This window comes from Poromitra crassiceps, assembly GCF_964638095.1.
Source record: "Poromitra crassiceps genome assembly, chromosome: 3".
Classification (NCBI taxonomy): domain Eukaryota; kingdom Metazoa; phylum Chordata; class Actinopteri; order Beryciformes; family Melamphaidae; genus Poromitra; species Poromitra crassiceps.
In genome coordinates, this window is record NC_139625.1 from 80187407 (window position 1) to 80203749 (window position 16343).

The 16343-nt window shown below is 42.5% G+C and overlaps 1 protein-coding gene across 1 annotated transcript in view; it reads left to right on the top strand.

Annotated features, from left to right (window-relative positions):
* Positions 1-16343, top strand: part of LOC310772708 (kalirin-like) — a 141042-nt gene that overhangs the window by 12666 nt on the left and 112033 nt on the right. The window contains exons 6-12 of the mRNA XM_083632583.1: positions 2898-3029; positions 7095-7229; positions 8189-8281; positions 9095-9217; positions 9457-9573; positions 10799-10873; positions 12295-12417. Coding sequence (XP_083488709.1) covers positions 2898-3029; positions 7095-7229; positions 8189-8281; positions 9095-9217; positions 9457-9573; positions 10799-10873; positions 12295-12417 — 798 coding nt within the window. The remainder of the gene's footprint in view (positions 1-2897; positions 3030-7094; positions 7230-8188; positions 8282-9094; positions 9218-9456; positions 9574-10798; positions 10874-12294; positions 12418-16343) is intronic.

Sequence of the window (16343 nt, forward strand, 5' to 3'; positions counted from 1 at the left end):
TCCTGACAGTGAGTACGGGTCAGGAAACCTCACCCCATTGAAAGAGTTAGCTTATTTGTGTAAATGAACCTGTCTGTTGCTGGCAAAGCTTTAACATACGTGGAGGAGACATCCGGATCTTCCATATTTCTATGACAGCTGAACCGCTAGCTGTCACTTTCTGCTCCGCCCACAAAATACGTAATAACTGTTTACATAAGAGGTCTATTGTCTGACAAACATATGCTGATTTTCTGGAGTTCACTGCCGAGTAGTTTTTCTACCTGTGATTTATCCTGGTGGGAGACTAGGAGGGCCGAGTCATCCGCAAAAAGAAACAGATTACAGTCTGACTTCATATCGTTAACATAAGAAAAACGAGAGGACCCAGAAATTCTGGGTCCTCTTTTTTTTATGTTAACGAGCATTCTGGGCCAGAATGCTCCCTTGAGAAATAGCACAGCTTAGGGGGAGAGGAGAGGACAAAGTGCCGTTTACATCCACCACTTGTTCTTTACCCCTTAGGTAAGACATCACCCACTTAAGACAAGTGCTGCTGAAACACAAAGCCCTGAGCGTACCCAGAAGGATATCATGATTTACTGTGTCAAATGCTTTCTGTAGGTCCAACAGTATTTTCCCAAAACTACTTCCTGTCTAATGTCATAGTTTTGATAAAGCAGACACGTGTCCGTTGAATGAGATTTTCTGAAAACGGAATTTAAATAGCAGATTTTTGGGGGGCTGTGCTCCGGATCGACTTTTTCAACTGATCTCCAAATAAAGACGTATGTTTAGTTCATCTCAGGACACATGTAAGAATATAGATGTAATATACTGCCTGAGACTCAGGCAGTATATTACATCTACATTCTTACATGTGTCATATTCTAGCCACCAGTGTTGGGCAAGTTACTCAGGAAGTGTAACCAGTTACTTATAACTGATTACTCCTTTAAAAGTTAATTATTACTTGGTTTCAAAAGCAATTAGTTACGTTACTCGTTACATTATATATTACTTTCGCTAACCCCTCTTCTGTAAAGTGATGATTTAGCCAGCTCCTTTTAGAACTGAATCCACTTTATTGGAACAATAATTAACCTTATTGGAGGAGTGAACAATCAGACAAACTGCATACTTTTTATTTATTTTCCTATAGGACAAAAAATTAATCGTGTTTTGGCGACGCAGTAGTCTCGCATAGCCAGACCTATCTCCACACTTCGTTTTAGTGCTGTGCCAGCGCTGGAGAAAGTAATGCAGTAACTTGAAGTTACTTGGATTAGTAACTGTAATATAATTACTGTTTTGCAAATTGTAATCCCTTACATTACTAGTTACTCGGAAATAAAATTACAGTAATGCATTCATTTACTTTACTTTACTGCCCAACGTTGGTCATATTCTAGCCACTTAAGCTCAGACTGCTCCCATTCACTCCTAAATTGATGCCTGGTGGATCAGATGATTTGGACTTAGCAGATGACACATATGTTTTATTAATGAGACTGACAGACGCCCGGCTCACTGCTGTTATTGAAACCATGAGACCATGAGACTCACTCTACTGACAACCAGTGTTGGGCAAGTTACCAAAAATTAGTCATTCGTTAGTTACTAATTACTTCTTCTTTAATTGAAATACTTTAAAAGTACTGCACAATTAATTACTAGGGGAAGTAACTTTTGTGTAACTTTTAAAACTCTGCTTTGATTGCCTTATTAATGCACATTATTTTCGTGTTGCTGTGTCACAGTGTGGGTCATGACATACTGTCAAATGTTATCTACGATTGTACCTGCATTAGATACTCCAACATTCGTTTATTAGGGAGGCGTATAGCCTACTCAGGGTCAGTAGCCTCTGAGGCATATAGCCTACTGAAGGTCATTAACTTCTGGGGCTTATAGCCTACTCAAGGTCATTAGCCTCTGGGGTTTATAGCCTACTCAAGGTCATTAGCCTCTGTGCCTTATAGCCTGTTCAAGGTCATTAGCCTCTGGGGCTTATAGCCTGCTCAAAGTCATTAGCCTCTGGGGCTTATAGCCTACTCAAGGTCATTAGCTTCTGGGGCTTATAGCCTACTCAAGGTCATTAGCTTCTGGGGTTTATAGCCTATTCAAGGTCATTAGCCTCTGGGGTTTATAGCCTACCCAAGGCCATTAGCCTCTGGGGCTTATAGCCTACTCAAGGTCATTAGCTTCTGGGGTTTATAGCCTATTCGAGGTCATTAGCCTCTGGGGCTTACAGCCTACCCAAGGTCATTAGGCTCTGGAGTTCATAGCCTACCCAAGGCCATTAACCTCTGTTGTTTATAGCCTACTCAAGGTCATTAGCCTGTGGGGCTTATAGCCTACTCAAAGTCATTAGCCTCTGGGTCTTATAGCCTACTCAATGTCATTAGCCTCTGGGGCTTATAACCTACCCAATGTCATTAGCCTCTGGGGCTGATAGCCTATTCAGTCATTAGCCTCTGGGGCTTATAGCCTACTCAAGGTCATTAGCCTTGGGTCTGGCTGCAGCTGTGGCGTGTGGGGCATTTTTGCTGGGCAGAGAGGCGGTGTCTCTCCCAGACTAGGTCTGATGATGATAATCCTCTGAAGTTGTCTGCTATTCTCATATCCTAATGCATTGGTTCCACAACAGTTTTTACATACTCATTAGCCCTCAGGAGTAGCCGGATTGGGCTGATTTTCAGAATATATCACATATATCACAATTGGTATATGCAGTGGAAGTGGTCCCTGGGAAATTTTGTTTGGTACTTGGACTGAAAAGTTTGGGAACCCCTGTCCTAATGTAACTAGTAACTAGCGCATTTAAATTACTGTCATTGTAATTGTGTTACTAAATTTGAAAAAAGAAAAGAAAAAATAATTAGATTAATGCTTACAACTGCCTGTCTGTCTCTCAGTTCCTGCTCAGAGTGGCAGGTTGGGTTCAGCTGTGCTCTGAAGGCTTGCTGCCGATGGCGACAGCAGATCTGGAAGCTTCCATCCAGAAACACCAGGGGCTTAACGAGGAGATCTCTGCTAATTACACACAGGTACCTGTCTGTCTGACCACCTGTCTGTCTGTCCACCTGCCTGCCTGTCTGTATGTATGTCTGACCACCTATCTGTCTGTCTGTTTGTTTGACCACCTGTCTGTCTGTCTTAGAGTTAATTTTGTTACAACTACAACTAAAAACTACAACAAAATATGCTCGTCGACTGCCTTTTTCCATGACTAAGATGAGACTAAAATACTCAAGACTTTTAATCAACTAAAACTTGACCAAATAAAAACAGGATGACATTGACTAAATATCATAAAAACTAACAAGGACATTGGACACAGGACTCAATTAAAAAATAGATGACAAAATGAACACTAATTATATACTTTTTTTACTCTCAATGCAGCAGTTCAGTTTCCTGTGCTGCAGGTCATAGATGTAGCTGACATTTAGCTGTCTTAAATCACATGGAGTACCACAGGGATGACATACTTTTTGGCTCTTATGTGTAAAAGTCAAGGGGATTTTTGTAGAGCAATTTCAGTTAATTGCTTGAAATAACATCTGGTTAACAAAAGTTTATGAAACAGTGCACTTTGTGTTCAGCAAGATAATCTTCACAAATGAGGAACACTTTTATGACTTTTTTTTAAGCGTTTTCTGAAAATGACGTAGAAAACCGCATTCACCCTTTGAAAGTAATAAAAGTGGTAGTCTCGCTTGCCAGACTCACTCCCTGCACTGGGAGAGAGTCTGGCTAATGCCTCCACTCTGGGCTAACGGGAAAAGGCTCTGTTACTTGTACAACCATCCACCGAAAGTACCAAGCAGGCCTGGTTTATTGCACAATCCAAATCTTCGTCAAAACTTGCCATTTTCAGCATGTAGCAACGAGCTAGCGTTGTTGTTGTTGTTTCACAATGGCGGAGGCATTTGAGATCGACAGATTTGACATGTAGAGAGCGAAAAGGAAATCCATAAATGGTTCAACACGAAACTTGATTCAAGACTTTGTGGCTGTATTCACCTTATCATTTGCCCAGATCAGGACACTTCCGCATTACATAATTTTGTAATCGTTTTGCCGTTGTAGACCGGAAGTAGAGCTTTATAATTTTTAGCACCCCAGCCTGGCTCTCTCGTGAGGGAGAAATCCACAAATGCTACGGACTAGCCTCCTGAAAATCTGTGCAAAGATCGGCGCGGCCTGGGGTCCCTCCGACACTCAAATCGAGGCTCGCATCTCTGCATGCCTCAAAGACATTGGCGACTGGATGTCTGCCCACCACCTCAAGCTCAACCTTGGTAAGACAGAGCTACTCTTCCTCCCAGGGAAAGACTGCCCTCTCGCTGATCTCTCCATCTCCATTGACAATACCACTGTACTTCCCTCCCAAACAGCTAAGAACCTTGGGGTGATCCTTGACAACCAGCTGTCTTGCTCAGCCAACATAGCTGCGACAGCACGCTCCTGTAGGTTCTCCCTCTACAACATCCGCAAAATCCGTCCCTTTCTCACAAGAGAAGTGACTCAACTCCTGGTCCAGTCACTTATCATCTCCCGCCTGGACTACTGCAACGTGCTCCTGGCCGGCCTACCTGCCACCGACATCCGACCGCTTCAGCTCATTCAGAACGCTGCAGCCCGTCTGGTATTCAACCAACCCAAATTCTCTCATGTCACTCCCCTCTTCCAGGACCTCCACTGGCTTCCCATCTCGGCCCGCATCAAATTCAAGACACTGGTACTGGCCTACAGGGCAGTACACCAGTCAGCTCCCCTGTACCTGCAATCTATGGTCAGGTTCCAAATAGGGGTGTCAAAAATAATCGATTATAAGATGCATCGCGATGCGGACCTGCACGATTCTGCATCGATTCACAAATGTCAAAAATCGATTATTAAAAAAATATATATATATATATATAATCAAATAAAATATAATGGAAGTACATGCAGTTGTTTATTTTAATTATGGATCATAATACAATGCAATTCTAAATGCACTTTTATTTTAAAAGTAGCCACACAGTGAGAAAAAAGAAAGTGAGAAAAAAAATCATGTATTCGGGAAAAAAAGTGATGCATCGATTTAAGATCCCCGTCTGAATCGTAATCGAATCGAATCGTGAGGCCAGTGAAGATTCACAGCCCTAGTTCCAAACCTCTCAGCGCTCCCTTCACTCCTCCACCAGTGCAGGACGCCTCGCCCCTCCTTCGCTACGGGGGCTCAAAAGTCGCTCATCCCGATCTCGACTCTTCTCGTCCCTGGCACCTCAATGGTGGTGGAACGAGCTTCCACCTTCGGTCAGGACAGCTGAATCACTGCCGATCTTTCGGAAAAGACTAAAGACACACCTTTTCAGGCTCCATCTGGGCCCTTCTTGATCTAACTTCTTTCTCTCTCTTTCTAAAAAAAAAAAAAAAAAAACTAACCTAAACTAAACTTGTACCACTGTTCCTTCAGAGGTTGTAGTTGTCATAGACTGTGTTGCATAGTTGATTGCTCTATTGCTGACAAAAATGTGTTAATGTAAGTCGCTTTGGATAAAAGCGTCTGCCAAATGACGTAATGTAATGTAATGTAATGGGTCCTTCAGGCTAGAGCGAGGTGCTCGGCGCAGGCGAATGACGTGCAGCGCACAGGCCTTCTTGAGGCATCCTCTCTGCCCATGGTAGGATTGCCTTTTCCCCGGGAGGGTCTGGTGAGACGAAGGAGGAGCCCGGCCTGGAGTCACCCACAGGGCCTTAGACCCTCCATGCACCGAAGGGTCTTGCAATACTGCGGTGTAGCACTAACTCTATTGCAGCGGATTGGGCGTGATCAACCCTTCCACGGGCAATGTTACAGACAGAGTAGGAAGGCTGATCCGTGAGCGGCTGCTTCTTTGACGCGGGTCGGTGTCTTAATCGGCCTCGGCTGGGTCTACTACTGGGTGAGGGTGTATGATGTTGACACACCCGAAACACCTTACAACCCCAGCTAACATCACTGATGACACGTCCCAGCGCGTGCTGTAGTATGTATTTTAAACAACAGACTTGGCAAAAAGCTGTTTCTAAGCTGTTTCTAAGCAACGGCCCGGGACCACAATAACAGATTAGCAAAAAATAAGACACATTATCAAACTGTCACAGTAATTAAGAGAAGTGAAGCAAAGAAAAATCTGACACTGTTTCAAGCCATCTCACCCTTCAAGGCTAACATTGCATGGGGAGCTCTGTACCCCTGCATCTCATGCCATAGGACCTGCTTGGCCGATTTAGAACAACTGAGGAACTTCATCACTGATGACATCATCATTGCTGACAACCTATCCATTATCTGTTGCTGACTGAATGAAGGAATGAATGAATGCATGACTCACCCCCAAAAGCCTTCTCTTGACCACGCGCTGTGCATGCTGCGCACGTGGTTCTTCTTCTCTGGTGTTTTATGGCAGTTGGCATCCTTTATGTTGCATTGCCGCCTCCTTCTGGATTTATCCATCCACTGTTTCCCTAGATTCTGTCCCTCTCCTCCGCACGTGGTAAAAAGTCAGCATACTGTTAAATGTGACATAATTGATGATATCACTGATGATATCACTGATGATGTCAATGATGATATTACCAAAGTACCGAGATTTGAATGTCTTGGGGCCCTACATTGTTGCGATGTCAAAATGGGGTCACAATCCAAAAAAGGTCGGGGACCCCTGCTGTATATTGAAGAATTTGATAAAAAATTGTGTGGAATTTGGAAAAATAAAACTTATTTCATAGACACTTTCTGCTTAATCTGAGGACTAAAAAAGACTAATGTCAACAGTTTTCATTGAGTAAAACTAGACTAAATTAGTTAATGTTTTGTTTGAGTAAGATGAGACTAAAATGCTCAGAGTTTTAGTTGAGTAAAACTTGACTAAATAAAAACAGGAGGTTGACTAATATGATAAAAACTAACAAGGACATTTGATACAGGACTGAGACTAAATAAAAAAATAGCAGACAAAATTAACTGTGTGTATCTGTTTGTCTGTCTGTCTGTCTGTCTGTCTGTCTGTCTGTCTGTCTGTCTGTCTGTCTGTCTGTCTGTCTGTCTGTCTGATGACCTGTCTGTCTGTCTGCAGGTCAGTGAGAGTGGTAAAGCCCTATTGGAGGTCCTCCAGCGTTGCCCGGAAATGGATTCTGATGACTCAACGACTAAACCCGACTTCACTGCCGCCACGCACGGCATCATGGGAGTTCTGCACCAGGTCCTGCAGGTACACCTCAACACACACACACACACACACACACACACACACACACACACACACACACACACACACACACACACACACACACACACACACACACACACACACACACACACACACACACACACTCACACAGACACACATACATATAAACATCTAACAAAAAGTTCGGAAATTTGTGTTTGGTAGATTATTTCTCTGTTGTAACAATGCTTCTTGGCAATAAATTGTATACCGTTGGAAAGCCTGTTTATTTACCTTTTAAATGGTGCCCCATTTGTAAGGAACATGCATTTGTGGAATGAGCAGCACAGCTGAGTATGTGGGTTGCGCTCATGAAAAATTTGACAAATCTTCTCTGCCAATGCCAAACAGCTTATTCTGCTGTTGCTATTGACTCTTGTTTGGTGTTGTTTGGTCGATTGGATGATTTGAAGTCTATCAGTAACAAGGAAGAAACAAGACATATTGGCAATTTTACAATTTATTCATTTAACAAACAGTCAGGAGCCTCAGTAGCGTGTGGAAGAACCACACAGCCACAAGCACACTAGCTTTTTTTAATTTATTGTTTATTTTCTCAGTGTTCATTTCTATAATCCATTGACAATGTTTAAAGTAATTTGTTTAAGAAAGCAGACTTCTGTACTTTTACTGTACCTTTTCATAGTCATATTGGTGCTAAATCTGTGCACAGTCCACAGAGAAAAAGGTCTATTTTCATTCCAGCTCAAAAATTCACTATATCGGCCGCCATACCGGTTATCGGTGATTTCTCCCCCTCTAAAATCGGTTATCGGTATCAGTCACAAAAATCCATATCGGTCAGGCTCTAAATATGGCGGGTTGACGTAATCAGCCAAAGCAGTTGCATCTATGTACAGTATATACCCGTCTCACTTCCTTTCCTGCCTGTCTGCCCGTACCTGTCTCACCCCCTCCTCCTGTCTGTCTGTCTGTTGCAGGGTCACCATGAGGTGGAGGGGGCGTGGCAGCACCGCAAGCTCCGCCTACACCAGCGCCTCCAGCTGTGTGTTTTCCAACAGGATGTGAGACAGGTGAAACACATCCTTCTTCTTCTTCTTCTTCTTCTGCTGCTGCTGCTGCTGCTTCTTCTTCTTCTGCTTCTTCTTCCTCTTCTTCTTCTTCTTCTGCTGTTTCTTCTTCTTCTGCTGCTGCTTCTTCTTCATTCCACTTCTGCTGTTGCTTCTGCTTTTTCTTTTTCTTTTTCTCCTTCTCCTTCTCCTTCTTCCTCTTCTGCTGCTTCATCTGTCTTCTTCTTCTTCTTCTGCTTATTTATCTTCTTCTGCTGCTGCTGCTGCTGCTGCTTCTCCCTCTGGTTCTTCTTCTTTTCTTCTTCTTCTTCTTATTACTTCTTCCAAATGGACTTGGCAGGGAGTTTGTTTTCCCTATCTGTCTGTCTGTCGGCAGGATATCTCAAAAAGTTATGAACGAATTTGCACAAAACTTGGCAGAAAAGCAGGTCATGGACCAGGGCCAACTTAGAAATGATTAGCTTTCCACGCCCACTGGCCAAAAGGGGGTGTAGCAATGGGCTTATTCAATCACAGAAAGGCACCTAACTCCTAACTACTACACCTAACTAGTATCCTCTAGTTCTTTCTTTCTTATTTTTTCTCAGCTAAAAGTTAGCAAAAGCCTAAAACCAAAACTAATCATGTGGGTTGAAATGCCACCTCATTCTGTCTCTCACCCTACCTGTCTGTCTGTCTCTCCAGGTGTTAGACTGTCTCTCACCCTACCTGTCTGTCTGTCTCTCCAGGTGTTAGACTGTCTCTCACCCTACCTGTCTGTCTGTCTCTCCAGGTGTTAGACTGTCTCTCACCCTACCTGTCTGTCTGTCTCTCCAGGTGTTAGACTGGGTGGAGCAGCATGGGGAGGTGTTCCTGAACAAACACGTTGGCGTGGGGAAGTCTCTGCACCGAGCACGAGCTCTGCAGAAACGCCACGATGACTTCCAACAGGTCGCCCAGGTAACACGCACGCACGCACGCACACACACATACACACACACACACACACACACACACACACACACACACACACACACACACACACACATACACACACACACACATTCTAATGAATAACATTCAATTCTTACTAAATTCAATCAAATGATGGCACTTTTTTAAAGAACAGAAGGGAAATTAACTGAGTGTGTATATGCACGTGTGTGTGTGTGTGTGTGTGTGTGTGTGTGTGTGTCTAGAACACCTACACTAATGCAGAGAAGCTCCTGGAAGCAGCAGGCCAGCTGGCTCAGTCTGGAGAGTGTGAGGAGGAGGAGATCTACCAGGCAGCGGGGGACCTGGAGCTACGCATGCAGGTGAGATCGAGACATACAGGTGTCTTGTTTTGTCCACAACCCAAAGATATTCCCTTTACTGTCATAAAGAAGTAAATAAACCAAATATTCACATTTTAGAAGATGGAATCAGATAATTTAGACAGTTTTTTTGTTCTTAAAAAAAATACTGAAAACAATTAATCGATTACCAAAATAGTTCTGTCAATCAACTAATCGATTAATTGATTAATTGTTGCAGCTCTAGCGTGTGTAATCTTGTGATGTATTTAGTGGAGTATCGTCAGCGTAGTGTGTAATCTTGTGATGTATTTAGTGGAGTATCGTCAGCGTAGTGTGTAATCTTGTGATGTATTTAGTGGAGTATCGTCAGCGTAGTGTGTAATCTTGTGATGTATTTAGTGGAGTATCGTCAGCGTAGTGTGTAATCTTGTGATGTGTTTAGTGGAGTATCGTCAGCGTAGTGTGTAATCTTGTGATGTGTTTAGTGGAGTATCGTCAGCGTAGTGTGTAATCTTGTGATGTTTGTAGTGTAGATCCACATGAAATCTGCGTTCACGGAATGGCAGGCGGAATTTACCAATAAAAATGGAATCTACTATAAAACGTGGAATACCGCAGAATTTGCCATAATTGGGCTGAAATTCAATATATAATGATATTAATAAGGTGATGTCACACACTCTCTCTCCCGATCTTCCTCACACGCAGCTGCCTGCCCTTACAGTGGACTGCAGTAACGTTAGTTAACAAGTGCATTAACAAGCGCATTCCCCCTGCATAGCGTCGGTGACATGTGCATGTACATGTGTGATAACCCTGTCTGAAGTGTGCGTGAAGTAGCCTACATAACGTTAGATGTCAGCTGTGAATAATTCTGCCTCAATAGACCTCACTTACATATTCTATTTAATTCTGTTGTTGGTCATTTAAAACATCATAACGTTAACTACTTGCAGACGGTCTTGATCACTTTAGCTCAATTGACTGACTGTTTAAATACTTTGTAGACGCAGACGCAGTTACCTTATCAGTGTTGTTCATGTTATATCGACTTTTGCACATGATGAAGCTGGAAAAGCTTCCTTTGCGGCTGTGTATTCTTATTCACTTGCCACATGCCGTTTTTACACCATTTCTTTCTCTGTGTTTAGTGGAGTGTCGTCAGCGTCACATGTAATCTTGTGATGTGTTTAGTGGAGTGTTGTCAGCCTAGCATGTAATCTTGTGATGTGTTTCTCTGCAGGCATTCATCCAGCGGGTGGAACAGAGGAAACTGCTGCTGGACCTGGCTGTGTCCTTCTACACACACACCAAGGAGGTGACACACACGCACACACACACACATCCACCAGGCTATACTGTGATCTCCTCTCCCCGTCTGAATTAACTAACTAACTAACTTAACTACGACATGGAGGGGCCTCCATGAAGCCCATTAAAATTGTTTAACGCACACCTAGGAGTTGATTATCCCGCTTATACCATGGTCATTTACCAACAATATAAAATAAAAGCTTGGAACCTTCGATACAAGCCATGCAACGGGAGGTAATCTAGTCTGCTCAGCTCATAGAAGAACCCTTTGGCTTAGCCAGAAAGCTAACGTTATGCAAACAAAATCAATTAATAACATTGTGTAGGCTACGGTTGACAAACAGTAAATATAATTTCACAGTATGTTTAACAACCAGACAAGCCATGTTATTGTAGTCGTCGTCCCCGAATCACGAATGATGTGATACATAAGTATCAATTCAGAGGGTGATTTTCTTGCAGTTTGTGTGTTAGGCTACAGCGCCATCCTGTGATGCACTGTGCAGGTTGGGTAGCGGATGAATTTACAACATTTGATTAAACTTGAGTCGGACTGCGTGTGCATTAAATGGTTTTAAAGGAGAATTACAGCATTTTTCATCCTATTTTCATATTTGTTTATGTATAACTAAGTCATGTGAGCAGATTTCTTTTTAAATTGGTGCAGTATTGACCAAGATCGCTGCAGTCGCTTTTCCCACATGCCCCTCCTGCCTCGGCAGCCGTACGTCCACTAAACAAGCTTGTTTTTGCAACGGACACAGGCTCAGATTGTTATTGTAAAAGAGAGAGATAATTAACCATTGTTTTACCTTGCAGTAGCTTGTGGTTCACCCTCTCCTCTCTGCTTGGTCCTCTCTCTATGCCCGGCGCCTCAGTTTGTATCCATATAGCGTTTCTCCAGCTCAAATAAACATGAGCGGCCATCGAATTCAAATGCATTGTCCATATTCTCGAAATCAGGAAATATTCAGCCATAACTTACAAAAACCTTCAGCTACGCTGTTACTCCAAGCGAAACATGGTGCTGCCGACTTGCTACACAACAGTTTTCCTGCAACAACACAACTCTCGTGAGACTCTCGTGAGACTCGGGTCCCACACACAGTCCCAGGATCTGGAATCAGCAGGCAGATGGATGGAGGTAAATACAGGTGCTCCCAGTTCTGTCTGTATCATATAATAAGGATATGAGCACGTGCATGGCAGAAAATAAGCTTTTTACAGGATGTACATGCACGGTTCCCACAAGGGGAGCAGGTTCTCACTCAATACTGCATCAATTTCAATTTCAACATTAAAAAATTAAAATAAGGTTCAGGTTGTAAAATACCCGAAATTCTACTACCTGCTATCCAGTCAGAAAAGAGTATTCACCCAGAGACCATGGTATAATTCATAATAATAAGTGTTCTCTCTCCCCAGCTGTCGGCCTGGATGGAGGGTCTGCAGCAGCAGCTGGGGGCAGAGCAGTTTGTGTGTCCCGACTCTGTGGAGGCTCTGCAGGCTCTGATCAGCCAGCAGCAACAACAGCAGGCCAACACACAGGTACACACACGCGCACACACACACACACACGCACACACACACACACACACACACACACACACACACACACACACACACACACACACACACACACACACACACACACACACACACACACACAGCTACTATTAGAAATTAGCAAAGTTGACCAATCAATTAGATGGAAAAAGGATTGCAATCAAAGATGACTCAATTTCCCGTGTTCGTTAATTCTGGTGGAGAGTGAAAGTGAAAAGAGAACAAACGACAACAAGTCTGGACTGAATTCAGGTCTCCTCCGATGAAGAAGCAATCTTTATTTCATCAAGCAGTGGTTTATATACAATCAAATTAGAGGCTGGATCTTAATAGGGGAGTTTCCATGTGTGGGTATGCAGATTGCCAATTTCGCTATTCTCATTGGGTGCTTATCTTCCTGGGGGGTGTGCAAACAGGTGGCTCAAACTGTGTACGTGCACATACATACATATGCACACAGAACGTCCTGCGCACACACATACACGCACACACTCAGAGAACATCCTGTGCACACACCTACACACACACATTCAGCATCTCATACGTCACAGGCGTCAGCTCTCAAAATGCATATCATGCGTCACAGGCGTATAACGAAACTAGTGGAAAAACCCTGTGGTTAAACCATGCATGCTTAACCTCTGTTCTTTATGTCTTCATGGGGACTAAAAGACGGCACCTTAACCACAACGCCTTTACTGAGACGAGAGACGACGCAACACCTCTTAACCACAATAGGCATGGAAATAAACGTCCATCTTACTTTTAGATAACTGAACTGTCGACACTTTTGTGTGTGACCTCAGCAGAAATGTCAAATGGGGACAGGGGACCTGTCTGCAAACCATTTTCCCCTCCTGCTTTTATGAGGAGGAACTTTGACCTTAAGGAAACTTGGATCAATTCCAACAGACCCCCTGTTTACATGATTTACTTATGTAACTAAATAGTTGAATTTATCCAATCTAAATCAATAATCATTTACCTGTATTTTGTCCTAACCCTTCAATTTTATAGCAGCATTTTAAACATATTAAAAAGATATTATAAAAATAAAGATAAAATAAAATCCAATAATCATAGTATAAAAATACACAACTCAAATAAATCTGTTCCAGGATTCATGACCTCTTGTCTTCAAGCTCCATATTTCCAAGGACTATGTAAACACTGCCTCAGTGAATCTATGAGATTTCTTCCACCATCCAGGCCATCGTTATGACCTTTCAGAGATCCTTCTATTCCTACTGCTCTGTAATAGTTGTGTCTTCATTTAAATTCTGAGTGAAACAAATATTTTAATAAAAATATTAAAAATATAAAAACATACACAATGTTAATAACATAAAAGTATAAGAAAATAGAAACATACAACCACATCATACATCTTAGACTGTTCACTTCGCCCAAGAGCACATCAACTCGGTAAAAACTCCCGGAGACCTGTTTTTATTTTCAGGAGAAACCTTGTTGATGTATCCTGTGGGTCTGTGGTACATTCAATGTTCCTAAAAACAACAAAAGTCTATTATAAACTATAAAATTCAATATTGCATAGATTGACTTTTTCAAGAGTCCTACAAGAGTCCCCTTAATTTTGTTTTAGCAAGCTTTTGTTTTAAGAGTATAAAAGTATAAAATGATAAAGAAACAATATATTTTCCACGCTCTAAGGCCAGCTGGCCTCACTCAACTGCCTATATTATTTTCATAACCTCAGGTCCCAGCCGGTACACCTGTTTTTACATTTTTTTGTGAGGAGCACAAATCTAGGAAGCTTGTAACCCCATGTCACAAGGTTACGGCGTTTCTGTCCCTCTCTACACTATTCTGTCTTTACCTCACACCGGTTCATCTCCTTCTTCTTCCCATTCTAGTCTGACTCCATTTCTTCCATGATTTAGCAACAGCATCTGTCTCTCAACGATTGGTCCAGCGTTTTGCTTTGAGCTGCTGGTGGACTGCCCTAAAGGCTTCCTCACTCTGATTTCCCTTCTGCAACTGCTGAATATAAGCATCTTAACCTGTACCAACTACAACTCTCCGTTCCTTGGCGTATCACGATACGTTACAATATGTTATTTGTTAAATCAATTCACCTATGGAAGAAAAGATTAATACACACATGCTTTCTATTATTTTATCCTAATTTTAACTTAATTAGGTGAGAGTTAATGAACTGTTAAAAGTGATCTTTCGGTGACCCTCTAGACACAAGTAGCTGCAGGTTTTATTGTGGGCAGGATGTGGAAACTCCCCCCCCTCTTTTCTACGGGCTTTTTAGAGACATCTTCGTTTGCTGGATAATCTACACGATGCGCTCTTTCCATGCGGTCAAAACCACATCAAATACATACAGACGTCTGTTAGTTTCGATAGCGACTGATATACGCCTGAATGAACTTTTGGCCCCGGTGAGCTGCACCATACGCTTGCAGGAGACCCTGCAAGAGATCTTTGCAGCAAAACACCGCCCGATGACAGTGGAGCAGAGGTCACATGAAACAATAGAGCATCAAAATGTGTATTTCAAAAATAACATATTTAAAACATAATAAAATATATAATTGAATTAGCATAATGTATTTCAAGATGAAAATACATATTACATGATTAAATATCAGAAAACTGAGGAACATACTACATACTTGACTTTCGACATCCATAATCTTGCACATGAGCATAACTAAGCTTAAAAACATTCAAAATAACATTATCTCTGCCTGAGATTGGCATCTGTGTCCCATTCGAAGCCGGATACCTGAATGAGGAAAGGAACGTGAGAAATCCCATCAATCCCTCTTTATACACCTTTAACAAAGATGTATAACTACTTACTCAACTCCGCAGCAAAACTGATCTTTCCTTTCATTCTGTAACATAGCCTGTACTCCATTAGCATTGCAATTTGAATCATTTTTAAACGTACCCTTCACTTATTATCGCAACTGTTATACTGACTATCCTGGCCGGCTCGAGGCACCGCCCTCTTTGTGCATAGATGATTGACATATCTCCAAACTCCTACTCAGGCATCAAAGCCCATGCCACCTTACTAAACGAACCATGTCTACCAAAAACGTCTCTTCCCACTACAGTGAAACCGGCCGTAAACCCTGGCCTGCAACGGGCAGCCACCACATACATCGGAAGCTGCAAACACTTTACCACTCCCCTAGACTTCCAATTACGGAAGATACCGTTTCCTTTTCCCGTTTCCCAAGTCATGTAAACAGTGTAATCTTCCATCGGGGGCTCTAAATTGTACTCTTCCTCCACGTTCCAGCTTACGACGATACCGGGGGGCAATCGGATCAGCGCCACCTCAACAGTAACCCTCGAGGGTCTATTAAAATCGACCGCTTCAACGCTCGATCCGTCTGAAAGATAGTGGACAGTGCTGTCTGGACCATTGTGAATTGGGAAAGGAGGTAATGACTCCATATTTTCGGCGCGTCTGTGGTCCACCAAACTAACAGTCTTAGGTAATTTTCCAGTCTCCTGGTCCCCCGATGTCTCCACTTCCTGTGTACAAAAACAGACACAGTCAAATCCCAACATCAACACACTTGACCCATCATCAGCTAACCTTTCCTAATTCGTCATATTATTTCTTCCCATACCCCAGTTCCCAAACTCTGCCCTCTTGTCCCAATTTATACAACGAATGCATGAAAATTTACTTAGATCCTCATTATGTAAAATTAAAAGCCGCACCTTAAAATTGTAGTCAAAAGATCGGAATTTGTGACCTCAAAAAGAATCAACACAAACCTATAACAAATATAATCTCACTCCATGACATGACACTGATTTTTTCTCTCTAGTCATTTACTGAACTAGCTTAAGTGTAGTGCTTTGGTGAAAGTTTCCTGTATGACATCTCCACCCAGCATTATCTCACAGTG